This window comes from Corvus kubaryi, unplaced genomic scaffold (assembly GCF_017639235.1).
Source record: "Corvus kubaryi isolate FWS band 111438036 unplaced genomic scaffold, C.kubaryi_AGA036_p1.0 76, whole genome shotgun sequence".
In the NCBI taxonomy this organism is placed as follows: Eukaryota; Metazoa; Chordata; class Aves; order Passeriformes; family Corvidae; genus Corvus; species Corvus kubaryi.
Window position 1 is genome coordinate 5,288,643 of NW_024582063.1, and position 13,620 is coordinate 5,302,262.

A 13,620-nucleotide genomic window follows, 5' to 3' on the forward strand; every position below is an offset into this window, starting at 1 on the left:
AATGCGGCAATCTCAGTCTGCCCCAAACGATATTGATCTCACGAGCCCTGGCTTCAGAACAGGGAGAGTTTCTTTGTAATGCTTTATTTCTTGAGATGGTTTATAAGGAGAAATCAAACACTAATGCCCTGGAACAAAACCTAAATGAAGCATAATCCACCTTATGAGTTATAGCAAAAAAACATTCTGGACAACATCAGGTTTTACTACATGTAATGGCTTTATGAAATGTATAAATGTTATTGTTCTATAAAATACATTTTTCATTCCAAGAGGCAAATTATAATTCATATTTATTCAGGACTTTCCTTTCTAGTGCTTTAAACTTACTTTTAAAAGAAAGACGCAGGATTGCCAAATTAAAGGTTTATTATAGTGTTTTTATTAACAAACTTTCATTGGAAAGTTCTGGGCGCATTAACATAGGAGGCACATTGGCTTCGATGTTTGGCATTTGACAGTCAACAGAATTGCACTTCACTGCGATAGCCTTGCCACAACAGTTTGAACTTTCATGGCAACCCTCGGAGCGAGCCTCTCTCCCTGACCTGGTCAGCAGGTGCTTTTTATCGTTTTGGTCAGCCTTCAAAACTCGCTCATTCTGCAAAGAATGCTGATCTATCTTGCTCTCAGCTTTCTTTTTCTGCTTTGACACAGAGGCTTTCTTGCTTTCCACCCCGTTCGCTTCTGTACCACCCTTTTCATCACACTTGTCTGTCTGCTGACAGAATCCCTTTTGGTTATTTGAGACACTGTTCTCACATTCAGAGCAACGCACTATTAGAGGTGCTGCGTTTCGGCAGAGGAACTGCGAGGAGCTCATCACCTTTGGAACAGTTCTTACGTTTTCCTCTGGGTTTTGATGAGCGTGTGTATCTGTCCTGTTTATTCTTTGATGTGCCTGGAACTGTTGCATGGACTGGAGGAAAAAATTTTTAGGCAGAGAGTTTTGTGTCATCGTTCTTTTCAGCCTTCCTTGAAGGCAGCTGCAATGGAGGACGTGCTGGACTGGATGCACGTAACCCTCAGCAGCTTGCTGTAAAGCATTTATCGGAGCTACAGAGCTTTGGATCTGCATGGTGCCCGGGGAAGGAGAACACTGGTAACAGAAGGTGTCGCTTAACTGCTGACAGGAGTGCGGACTCCACTTCACTGCCACCTGCTTGTATGCATCAGGACAGCTACACTGCCTGTTTTGAGAGAAAATTGGGCATATGGTGGGTTGGTCAATAGATGTCTGCAGCACAGCTGAACTAGCAACATTTTTGATGCCTTTACTGACTTCACTATTATAGGCTGGATGCATAGGCATACATGAGTTTTGGGGCCTGCTGCTGAAGAGCTCTGAGCAGATATGAGTTTCTTCGTACGTCACTTTCTCTGCAGGGTTACAGATGCCGGTTTGTGACGCCAGAGGCTCAAGCTCATAGTGCTCATGCTCCATTTCTGGTTTCTGATTTCTGGAGTCCAGCTGATACTTGCTAACAGGATGTGATTTGTTTTGACTTCTGCCCCCTTGGGCTCCTGAAAAGGCCTGAGAGAAGGCATTACATTGCAGTTTTTTTGGTAGTGGGATCTGACCACAAGTGCCCTGGGGCCCAAGGCATCGGCACATGCACTGGAAGAAGAACGTTGCGAAAGCCCAACTAATGCACATTATAAGCATCATGAAAGTGCCAAGCTGCGTGTATGCCAACACTGTTGAGGGCATCATCATTGCCCCAGCTACAAATGTAGTCAAGGCAGCCATTGCAATAGCAGAACCCATACGGCTTAGAGAAAAAATGACCTTCCCCTCTCGGTCAGGGTCAGGGGCTAAGCGATAAGCCACTCCATAATGAACAGCAAAGTCCACCGACAAGCCAACAGCCACCGAGATTGTGACAGATTCCAACACGTTCAGCTCCCACCCAAGAAGAACCAGAGAACCTACAGTGACAAAAATAGTTCCAGCTATTGAAACTATTGCATAAAGGCTTATGATTATGTTCCAAGTTGTAAGAAGCATTACGCTAAATGCAACGGCAACTGAAAGGCCCATGGCAATCAGAGTACCATCAGAAAGACTGTCCTGAAGATCATAAAATTCAAGGTTACTCACAAACCAACCATTGCTAAGACCTTCAGGAGCAGAACTAAGCTCACTTGAAATCCACGAGTCCACCTCTTTGTAGAACTGATGCATTTTCTCGTAAGCCAGTGTGAAGAGGTAGGTGCTTTGGAACTCCAACACCACTGCCCTGATGGTGTCATTAAGGTCAAAGCGAGGCCCTGGGGTTTTGCTATCTAAATGGTACCCTGTGCTTCTTTCTAGCTCCATTATAGCTCTCTTGATACATAATTCAAAAACTTCTTGTTTGTATGGAAAGCTCCAGTGGCTGCAGCAGGGGTAAAGAGATGGCTCATCACAGTCTTGATTTTCCATCCACTGCTTAAATGTTTCAATGAAGCAGCTTGTGAAGTCTTGCTCTTCTGTCTGATAAAAAAAGGTTTGATTTCTTAACTTCTGACAGAAACGTAAAATCCAAACCTGTGAGGCTGGGCTAGCGATATTAAAACTTGTATCCAGCTGCAGCTTTCCTTTGCTTTTAGGGTTTAAAGGGTCACCATTATCCTCAGGTGTGACACCCCAAATTACTGTAATCGGCATGTGGAGCTCTTCTCCATGGTGGACACGTTCAAACATAAAAAGTTTTTTGTATTCTGCATCATATCGTTCAAATGGGTGAGAAGACCTAAAAACTTGAAACTCAGAGAGCTCCAGTGACGGCAGTTTCATCTTTGGATTTACACACACAATATATGCTCCACCAATTGTTAAGGCAAGGAACCAGAAAAGCCAAATATACCGAAATTTGATAACAATGCATGGCAAAACTTTCTCAAAAAATATCCTGGATGCTTCTGAGACTGCAAAAATAATCTTGTGGAACATTTGGCACAACACTGTCCAGCAGTTTTTGTTGTTGTATACCCTCTGCTGAGGTTTCTTAAAGCAACTGAAAATATTGAGAAGATATCGTTCATGTAATACAACTACAGCAGGCAGCCATGTAACCATCAAAACATAATTCACCAGAATGGCAGTGCCAGCATAAACACCAAAACACCTGATTGCTGTGATATTGCTGACATAATTAGCATAGAAGGCAGCAGCGGTTGTAAAACTCGTGACAAACATGGAAAGAGCAGCATGTTGCAATGTGATGCTCACTGTCTCCAAGGTTCCAGCATGAGGTTTATCAAACTTTGTGTAGTTCCACACATCACATAAAACAAAAGCATCATCTGCTCCAATCCCAACGAGGATAATCAATGCTGTGAGATTCATGAACGGAAAGAACTCAAAATTAAATACTACCCGATAGAGAAAATAAGAAATAATCAAGGAACTAATTATTGCAAACATAGTCATCAGCGTGATAAACATGGACTTGGTGTACACACACATAACTAACAGAACAATTACAATGGCTATGGCAGGATACACAGTATCCATCAACAGGTAATCCTGAAACAACCTATGTTTTATTCCAAACTCAATCCCTGTGATGGTTGTTACACCATCGGAAGCGTTCCAGTTCTCAAAGTTATCTAGGTAAATACTCATCATGCTTTCCCCTTTCTCGGTCGGGGAGAAGAGCATGCTGTATTTTAAAGCTGGTAAGACATAGTCAGCTGTCTTTGGGCTTAGGAAATCCTTGTCCACTAGGTAGTGAAGGATCTGGTAAACAGCGTTGTACTTGGTACATTTGCGAGGCACGTTAGTACACTTGAGTTGGTCCTTCCTTTTGGCATTCATATCCCAGCAGTCCGGCCCCAGGGTCCCATTGTAGTAGTATTTGGCACATGTGCGAAGCAGCTTTAGGGTGTGAGAGACATCCCGTTCGACAATTTTCTGACACGATGACCTGTTGTTTAGAATAGCAATATAGTTGCCCAGTGTCCAGCTGGGACAGCACGAAGCAGCAGTGGCTCTCTGGCAGAGATCACCAAACTGGGAATGGGATCTGATCTATATAAAGACAGGCAGGGAGAAAAATCCAATTTAAAGTCTGAAACATTCAGTAACAAAAAAAAAAGCCAACCCAAAAAATGACTTAAAATTATGAAAATTCAGTTTACAGTCCTTTGAGTGTCAACATTTTAAATTCTTACTTCCACACACACTCCTTTTGATCAGTATCCTCTAACATGCAGGAGACTATACCAGTCAGTATACAGACTTGTCACAGTGGCACAGAATTGGCAGAAGCGTTAAGAGCGTTATTTGAAGATCCACTGAGGTGTTTTGTTTCTTTCCAGACTGAGGACTGTTAACTCTCTTCTATTATCTCAAGCTATACTCGTGAGAATAAACAATCAGCCATACATGAATGAAGTTTCATTCTGCTTGGAATCATATCCTGAAGCTCCTAGGAGAGGTAGGAACTTACCATCCAGAAAAGAAGGATGTGATAGCTTTACAATGACTTCCATCACCTCTCCTCTCTTCTACACCCCTGATTTTGTGAGTCTCTTTTAGGTCTTGTACAGTGACAGGCACTGTTCCCGAACAGCTCTGCCTGCCGCCCAGGCACTGCACGTCCCTAAGTCATGCAGGATTTCCAAAGCGCAAGCACAGGATAATTCACTGTCATAAAGCACCCCAGAATAACAGGTCACGCCTCTGAATGCTGCACCCACAGTGGGACAAAGTCCCAAGAGTTGACTCAGGAGTGGAGTGGAGGCAGCTGCAGCAGCAAGGCCAGAGAAGTCAAAGGGATGAGCAGGCAACAGTGGCAAGCGCAGAGGGGACGGAGCTGGGACATGGGGGAGAACTGCTGTTGTCAGCTCAAGCAACTGCCCAAAGCCCAGAACTTTAGAGAAATGATAGCAATTTTAACATTCTGGTTAAAGATTCTCCTGAACTAAATGAGTCTTAATCCCTTATGGGGATATTTTTCTTTCGCTTCTAGAATACTCCAGATTTAGTCAAAGACAGTAAGAGCACAACTTCGCTAAATCGCCACAAGACACTTCTACGCAAACTGAAAGTAACTGTAAACCGGAAGCGAAACTCTTAAGTAACAAGGTTAGATCAGGGAAATCTTCTCAAGCTGAGAAAACTCAATCTTTGGAAAGCACAAGGAATAAAAGTCTCAAAAAACAGAACTTCTGTTATACGTGACAAAGTAGAATTAGTCCTTCAAATATTATAGTTACATATGTAGAAGTTCTGTTTTAATCAAGTTACACAGAATGAACACATATTAATACAGTCACATTAATAAAGCCATGTGCTTCAGATTTTATAGGACTGGGCCCTGAAACAGTTGTCCACGTATGCTTTAAATTTAGGTGATCTGTAAGAAACCACTTAGCCTCTTTTTACTTTTTTTTTCTTCAGCAAAATTGCACAGGTTTATTATTAGCAATCCTTCATAATGCAGACAAAAAAAATTCACTCGGAGATTCTCTCAGCAGTTATAAAAGCTTTAATATGGACCAAATTTTGTCAACCAGTTTCTGAACAATAACAAACTGGCATTCCAAAAAAACAGGATAATTCACATTTGATTGTTTCCAGATAAAAACACTCACACATGCAAACTCAGGAAAAACGGAACAACCCACTAAATAAAAGGAAGCACTGGAATAGCATATGGGTGTTTTTCATGGCACATCTCCAGGTTAGCCCTATGAGGATATAATAGGCAAACTGGGAGGAGAGGATTGTATTGTCTTCTCGATGTATTCAGGTTCAAGATGGGACAATGAGGTTTATATACTGTTCTTCTACACTTGCTGCAGGCCATAAACATTCACTGGCAAAATAACTGCTGCCAAAGATAAAGTAACATGAGCTGGCAGCTGGAAATTAGAAAGTAAAATACAAAACTTAGCTCCTGATAGCTCATTAAAATACTACGTAAAATGTTAATAGATTGTAGCATTGGGCTTTGTTGGTGATCCAAAGGAACTGGAAAGGTCATTCTGGTGTTTCCAGACCTGGTCTGCCACTGGCACCATTTTAATTTATTTTGGAACAAGTAAGGAAACTAAACTGTGCAACCTGCATACATCTGTGGGCAGATCTGCCCAAATGGGTCTCTGCAGTAACAGAAAATCACAAATCCACTGCTTTGGGGAAGCACTCTGAAGACATAATATACAGTCTTTGAAGTTTATAAAATAACTGTTTACAGTTTATAGGGAAAACATTCTGCAATTAACAGGTTAAAAAAAACCCCAAGCCTTCTTATCCAAGTAGTAAAAAATGAGAACACCTCCTATAACTATTTTGTATATAAAGTTTCCATGAAGATTTTAGAACTAGCATATGCTGAGCAGCTGCAGGATAGAGCCCCTAAGTGTCAGTAAAACCTATAGTTAAAGTAGTTACAAGCAGATGGGAATACAATTAAACACATAAGAGGATATGCTGTTTGTTCCATACTAAATAGTAGTTGGCACTGATATCCTGCTTATCACCAGGAAAATACTTAAATTCTAAGGTTTGACTTTCCAGAAAGCAGTGCCTGATTTTCCTGTCTTCGAATACAGAAAGTTTTGCCACTTAATTCACCAGAACTGTGGCCCTAAGCAAGCATGAACTCAAAACCAAAAATAACTACGGCCAGAAAAGAGTTTGTAAGTTCAGGAGGTCACCAAAGTCATGGATTTCTTCCTATGGCTGCAGTGCAAGTCAGCATCCTCTCCCTCCCTAGGGACTGGCTGCTACCAGAACTTAGCATTCAGAAGTGGGACATGGCACAGCACTTTGTGAGTTCTAAGAAGTGTTAGAAGTACTAAAAAACTGCTAGAAAGTGTTAAAATAATTCAAAATGTTATTTGTAAGTAACAAGCATTTAAAAAGTAAACCATGATAAAAACTTCATCCCTTTCTGAGCCCTGAATACCTAATTTTTATAATAAATTTACATGCACAGACCAGTAGTAATAGCAAAACCTAACCATATTGTTTTCTATACTAACTAGCTAAAAATCAATGCTGCTACCATGATGCACTGTTGTTCTACCCAGCGGAGGTGTTCAATTACTTTATTCTTAAGTAAATTACAAATAAAGATCTACAAAAACATTATTTACAACAACATTCTCTATAAAAATCTACACAACTGTGGGTGTAGGTGATGCAGCAAACATTTCATTTTCTGAAGTGCTCTTATTTCGAAGGAAGAGCTGGTTTTATGGGGCTTGTTTGTTGCAGTAAAGTAGTTTCATCCTTACCTCACAAAGTATAGCAGTATTTGAAATAACACATTATTATCAAGGTGAGCAGATGGGGAGGAACAAAAGAAAAATTCCTCAGGAGTAATGCAATCATTGCAGAGATATTCTTCAGAGGTAATGAACTGTCTTCTGGTAAACAGAATGATGTCTTTTAATTCAGACTGCATTGCTTTGCAATGACCTACACTGCCTGGGATTCAGCTGCATCAGCTGCCTGTGTGACTAAACCTCTACAGTTAAATGCACAGATTAGCATCTCCTCCCTCAGTCCCAATTTTTACCCTTGTTAAAGGTTACTCTCCCCTGGATCTCCTGATGGAACTGGTGATGTGAGGACTCATTCAAAACTGAGCTGGGCTGCTTCAGATACTGGACTTTGCTCACCTGGCTCGTTCTGATTGCAAGAGATAAGGGATAACCACATGAGCCATCCTGTCAGTGCAATCATCTCTGATGGGGAAATAAGGAACATTTCATGAGCGTGTGAGGACAAAACCCACTTCCACCAAGGGAGGCCAACCAGGACAGAATGCCTGTCAGCAGACTGCCAAGGAAGATTCATTATACAATGTTCCACTACACCTCAATGTTTTAAGCAAGCGAACGATGGCTGTTGTAGAGAAAACAGTTTGGGAATTTGCTCAATTAATACAGTTGTCAAAAAGAAAATGATCAATCTAATAGTGAAGATATTTCTCATTAAATAAATGTTGTATAATATGAATTAAATTGTTTACGATTTTTTTGCTTTGGAGGAGAGCAAAATGGAAATAAATCATTCAGTATTAACAGAAGAAAAACATATTGCTTCATACTCAGAGGTTCAAAGGACTCCAGCAAGTGACAAGCTTGTATTTTACAAATAAAGTTTAAATAGAAAATTATTATTACTCTTTAAATATCATTATCCACATATAGTTAACTGGGCTGTATTTCTAGCTACTGTACCTATGTTCCCTTGCTGTCCATTTGCAACCTAAACTAACAAAAAAAACCCAACTAATTTGAGTGACCCACTGGGTGTCAGAGAAAACTGCATATACTATGAGGTTATAGCTACTTCACCTGAAGGTGAAAAAGCAATAAAAATCAATTATTTGCTGGAAAACAAGAACAAAACTCCATGGAGTAATATTCTATGAGGAAACACACAGTAAAAATTAAGACAGTCCTTTCCTGAGGCAACCCTCTTCTACCCCATTCTGGATGCTAGGAGTAGAAAATCCACAGAAATCCCCCTATATAATCGGATTTACAAATTGAAAGTTGTTTTCTAACTTCATGTGCATGACCATTTGGCAGGAGGTGAACCACATAAAGACCTCTCAAATGCTACTGGATGGCAGTGGGCAGGGAAAAAAAGTTTCAAATACACACCCTGTATCTGCAAGTTAAACCAATGCTGTATTTACTTACCCTCAAGTTGTCTACATTGCACATTGACTTAATTGCATTCAAATTCCATAAATTCTCTCCTTCTGTTGATGTAAACACCACTCGTGAATAGCGATCACCTGAAATTACAGGAGGGGGTTTTCACTGATTGTTTGGGCGGGCCTGGTATCAAAGGCTGAGGCAAAATCCCATCACTCCAATGACACGCACGAAATCTTCGTCAAGTCATGGGAATTCACCTCCTTTTCTACATGAGCTGTTTATCTGTAAGACTCACTCCACATGAAAGGTTCTATTTCCTTAAAGTGCTTATAGTAAATATGGCATCTTCAATACTATATACCACTCAGAAGCTCTACAGACTTCTATTCAAGCAAACTATCTTCTGAAATATGACAAACAAAAATCAAAAGATCTAATCAGCAAACTATGAAATTCTTGGCACAGCATAATGGCAGTACACTGATAATAGTAATCAAAGGCTGATTTAGTAAGTCATTTGGGAATATAAATAATAATTATAAAGCTGTTTCTACAAGAATGTTTTTGCTTTAGAAGCAAATGAGTGGAGTGGAAATTGTTGTGATATCCTTGAGGCCATTTTCAAGAATTCCACAGTTCAGACACATGGAGCTTAAATTACAAATTAAATCGCATTTATCAGCAGACAGATTTAGGAAAGGAAATAATTACTTAGTGGCAGTGAGATCTGTCTGCAGAGCTCACAAGAGAAACAAATACACAAATATATAGTACTGCCTAATGCAGTATGGTACTTTAGGATAGGAAATATTATCACATTAATTAAAATATTCCAAAACCCCAAAAAGCTGAATTTTTCCCACTGCTGTGAAGCTGCAGAATTTTGGCCTTTCACAAGACAGCAATGAAAAGACTCAGGGATAGTGCTTTATGATCTCCAGCCATGCCTTAGGATCAAGGGAACTGAAATGTAGAGATCCTGGAGCAGACAAAGAAAGATACCAGGAATGACAAAAGTGGGTCAAGAGGAAATCAACTGTTTTCTTTACATAATGGACTGGCAAATTTTCCCATAAAAGCACGATTCCTTCATGACTGTTGCAACTGAGACTACACAGAAACACTAGAGGAAAGAATGATAGTGAGACTGTGCAGGAACAGTGGCCTGGATAAGAGGAGCTAATTCCACTTCAAGTTAATGCTCAGCAGAGTTCCCAGAACATTTCCTCTTCCTTACTCATGATATGCTCAGTCTAATTTGGTTCTTTTCACAGGAGCAGAAATGATGACCTTGCTCCCATCCTCCTCAAGACCATACTGTAATTGAAAAAAAGAATAAAAATCTGTTCTTCACCCCAGTTTCCCCTGGTCATTGCTCTCTTAGACCAAGTAATCTAAACAAATAATTTCACAATTGTGTTTTTGTGCTCTGTTATCAGTCCTCACATGTGGAAGTAGCCACAAAAGAGCTCAGGTCATTCTACGAATAGAGGCAAGATCTACATCTCAAATGCACTTTCTGCCAGAATAGCACTTATCAAAGTTCTGCAGTGTGCCTTGTAAAAAGTCAAAAGACTTTGTCTTTTTTGTCCTCAAGTTTAACTTAGTCAGCTTCATAAGCCTACAGTGCCTTAAGGTGGGGATTTTCAATTTTTACTTTTGTTTCTTTGAGGGGGATGTTTTCTTTGTTGTTTTTTTTGGTGTGTATTTTTTTTTCCCTAAACAAACCCCTAAATTCTGTACAAAATAAAACCAGTGGATGCCTTTTAGGACATATACAGGAAAAGTATTTTGATTTAGGTTTTTTAGAATTCAGCTAACGGCCCAGATAAAATACAACTTCTTCCCTAATGTGAATTAAGCACTACCTCTCTAGTCACACACAAAACACTGATTTTACAATGTTCAGCACTACCAAGAACTAGTAAAATTCCTTACAGGAAATGGAAACGCTTAAAGGAAGCACTTTAAGGTAAACACAGTTTATTTTGAGAAAGAACCAATAGAACACAACATTTCAGCCCAATTTTCTCAAGATTTCTGCACACAGAAAGAAGGTGCTTATTGTGTGTATATATTAAGTAAAATTATCTTCCTAATATGGCCTACAATATACAGAACAGTTCAGGAAACATTGAACTGGCAGAAGTTTTTAGTCTTCCTTCCATCATTTCTCCACTTACTTGGAATATCACAGAAAAAGGTATCCTTGTGGAAGTTCCAGTCTGCTTGCCTCTTCTCTCTTTCATAGTGATCATCTGACCATCTGTCATCTTGATGACTAAACCAAAACAAAGTTTTACTTTACCTTAGCAAAGAAATTATTAAAAGAAGCACCATCCAAACAAGTCACACCTTAACAGCTCTTAGACATGAGAAAACATATTTTTACCGATGTGATTTTGGCATACAATAACTGATACAGTAATTTAATTTTTTGTTTAAATTAAGAGACTTCAAATGAAAGGACATTGAGTCCAGTACTGAAAATATCCATAGAGAAAAGTAAAATTAAACATTTTTTAAAAGAGCTTGCAATGGGAAATATCTAGCCTGATATGCAAGGCCTTAAGAACTGTAGACTATTAGATTGTGTATTTATTGAAATCAGTGGCAGTATATATATTAACTTCAGCAAGCCCTGGTGAAAGCACAATGTACCTACAAAAACCACCAATAAAAGAAAGTGCATTTTTACTACAAAGTCTTACCTTTTAGCTTGCTCATCTGCATATTTGAAAGGATAGTTTGCAAGTGTTGCTTTGTACCCTGTGTTTTTCACCATGTTGTTCCATGTGACCAATCTCTGTCCTATGGCCGTCCCTCTCGGTTCAAAACCCTAAGGGGAGAGAAGCACAAAATTCCATTGATGCTTTTCATTCTTCGGCTCCAACGGGAGAGCGGAAACACGATCAAAGTGATGGATAGTTTTCATTATGAAGCATAATTACTCCAGGCATCTACTTTTAGAGGTAAAATGCTTTATGACAGGTCAGACAAAATAATGACCGACTGTAAAGAGTGACGAGGGATTAAGAATTCTTGCACGTCCTACTGCTCTCTCTGAGAAGAGATGATGATTTAGTCCATCAAATGTTCAATACTTGGTTTTCAGAGGAAGGGCATTTTACAAAGTCCTCTTCTGTATCTCAATTATCACTCTCTATTGATTAAATATGATTAAAAACTCTCAAGTGTATCTTCTCTATTTCTCCAAGAATAAGGCAAATCTTTAAATAATTTTGAAAGTGACTTTGAAACAATTTTAACTTGGCTGTTTTCAAGAAATATCCATTACATATGGATATGTACAGATACACATACTATACTATAACAGTAACTTACAGAAACAGTTTATTTTTATTTGAGGATAATAATTAAATGCCACATTTTCAATAAAAAAGTCCTGAAAGTTACTCATGCTTAAGAGCATTCATGGAAAGTGAAAAATAAGTGCAGTATTTGATAGAATCTGATAAAAATTACTTTTAGTCTTTCAATATGGCTATCACTTCATCCCCAGAAGGCCCTTAGAATCCCCTTCTCCTTTAACAGCTCCTGGCCTTCACTCTTTGAAACCTGAGTTAAAATGTACGGTCTGTGCTGTACATCTACAACTCAGATGAATTTACATTATTCAGTCTGAAGCAGTTCTGTTGAAGGACACATGACCTTAGAAAAATGCAGAGGGAATTGAAACTAGTGGATAACATTCTCTGATGGCAACTGCAGCTTTGTGTTATCATTTGCTGCTCCGATGTCAAGGTTGGGCAATTGTCAACACTGTGTCAGCTGCTGTACTTGCATTTGCTGTTTACTGGTTCCACTGAAAAAACAGCAAACAAAAAATACTTATTTGAAAGTACAACTGATTAATATTGACTTACCAGCAGTGGATCAGAGAAATCTGGAAGATCTGGAACTAATATTCCCACGAGAGCACACACCACTATGAGCACAGTGCACATGCCCAGGACCACCACGGGCCAGTCGGCAATGAGCGCGGCGTAGCTACGGGAGAGGAGCAGGGACAGGTGCTACAGCAACGAAAGCCACACACAAAACTAATCCATACTTCTCTAAAGAGCTTTTCATAGCAGACTATTAATTTTCCCCAGGATTCTGACAAAAATGCAAGCTTATCCATTATTGCAGACCACTAGAAAAAGATGCTTTGTTAGAAATTTAATGAGAAAAAACATCCTTAGTTCTTTTTTTTACGAACTTAAGTATTTTAAAGAAAAAAAATCAAAGAAAGAAAAAGATCACTTTTAAAGTAGAACCCAAAGAAAACATTTCCTCTATTTTTGAAACAGCCATTAAAAAAAATTCAAACCTCACATACTTATGATCCATGAAATCTTTTGTAGTTCAAAGATGCAAGGGATTGGCAACATGATGCATAAACTGATCAACATTAATTGTCTAGTTTTACAGCATAACATCCATCCTTGGATTTTAACACCTAGTTCATTCTAAATTTTGAGTGGAGGAATTTTTGTATTCTAAAAATACAAACCCAATTTTTATTATTTTTAAAAAATATTCTTATTTTTGTTAATTCAACAGCAAAATTCAGAAAATTAAGTGAAACCAAGAAATCTTAATTTCTAAATTATTTTTCTTCCAATAAAGACTGGAATTCATAGAGTTTATGTTTCAAAAGCAATATTGTCTAATATTGGGAGCAGAGAGAGTACAGGAAGTCTCACAGAGGCATTAGAAAAGAAACTACAGGCTATGAATCCTTCTATACAAATGGTCTCTGTACACACTAAATATTGATTAAGAAGATCTCCACTCTTATTTCCTCAACTTAACAAGCAGCATAACATGAAAGTTTATAGCAGAAAGCTCCTTTACTTACTTCTACTGTCTTAAAAGATTATGGCTCTTTTTCAGTTTTAAGAGCAACTTCCTAATTAATCACATTACAATTGTCAGCTCGACAGAAATTTTCTGTCCTGCTGCTAAGAAGAGAGGGATTGTCCATTTCCACACCCCAGC

General features: G+C 38.9%; 1 protein-coding gene across 6 annotated transcripts in view; it reads right to left on the reverse strand.

Moving 5' to 3' along the window:
* Positions 1-359: 359 nt before the first annotated feature.
* DISP1 (dispatched RND transporter family member 1) overlaps positions 360-13,620 on the reverse strand; it is an 87,235-nt gene continuing 73,974 nt past the window's right edge. For 5 of the 6 annotated variants that reach the window (XM_042051636.1, XM_042051641.1, XM_042051637.1 and 2 more), the window contains exons 4-8: positions 12,501-12,624; positions 11,325-11,452; positions 10,797-10,894; positions 8,653-8,750; positions 360-4,015 (exon numbers count right to left, since the gene is read on the reverse strand). In XM_042051636.1, the coding sequence (XP_041907570.1) occupies positions 371-4,015; positions 8,653-8,750; positions 10,797-10,894; positions 11,325-11,452; positions 12,501-12,624 (4,093 nt within the window). In that variant the 3' untranslated portion in view covers positions 360-370. The remainder of the gene's footprint in view (positions 4,016-8,652; positions 8,751-10,796; positions 10,895-11,324; positions 11,453-12,500; positions 12,625-13,620) is intronic. The other variant, XM_042051642.1, reaches the window with a different exon arrangement.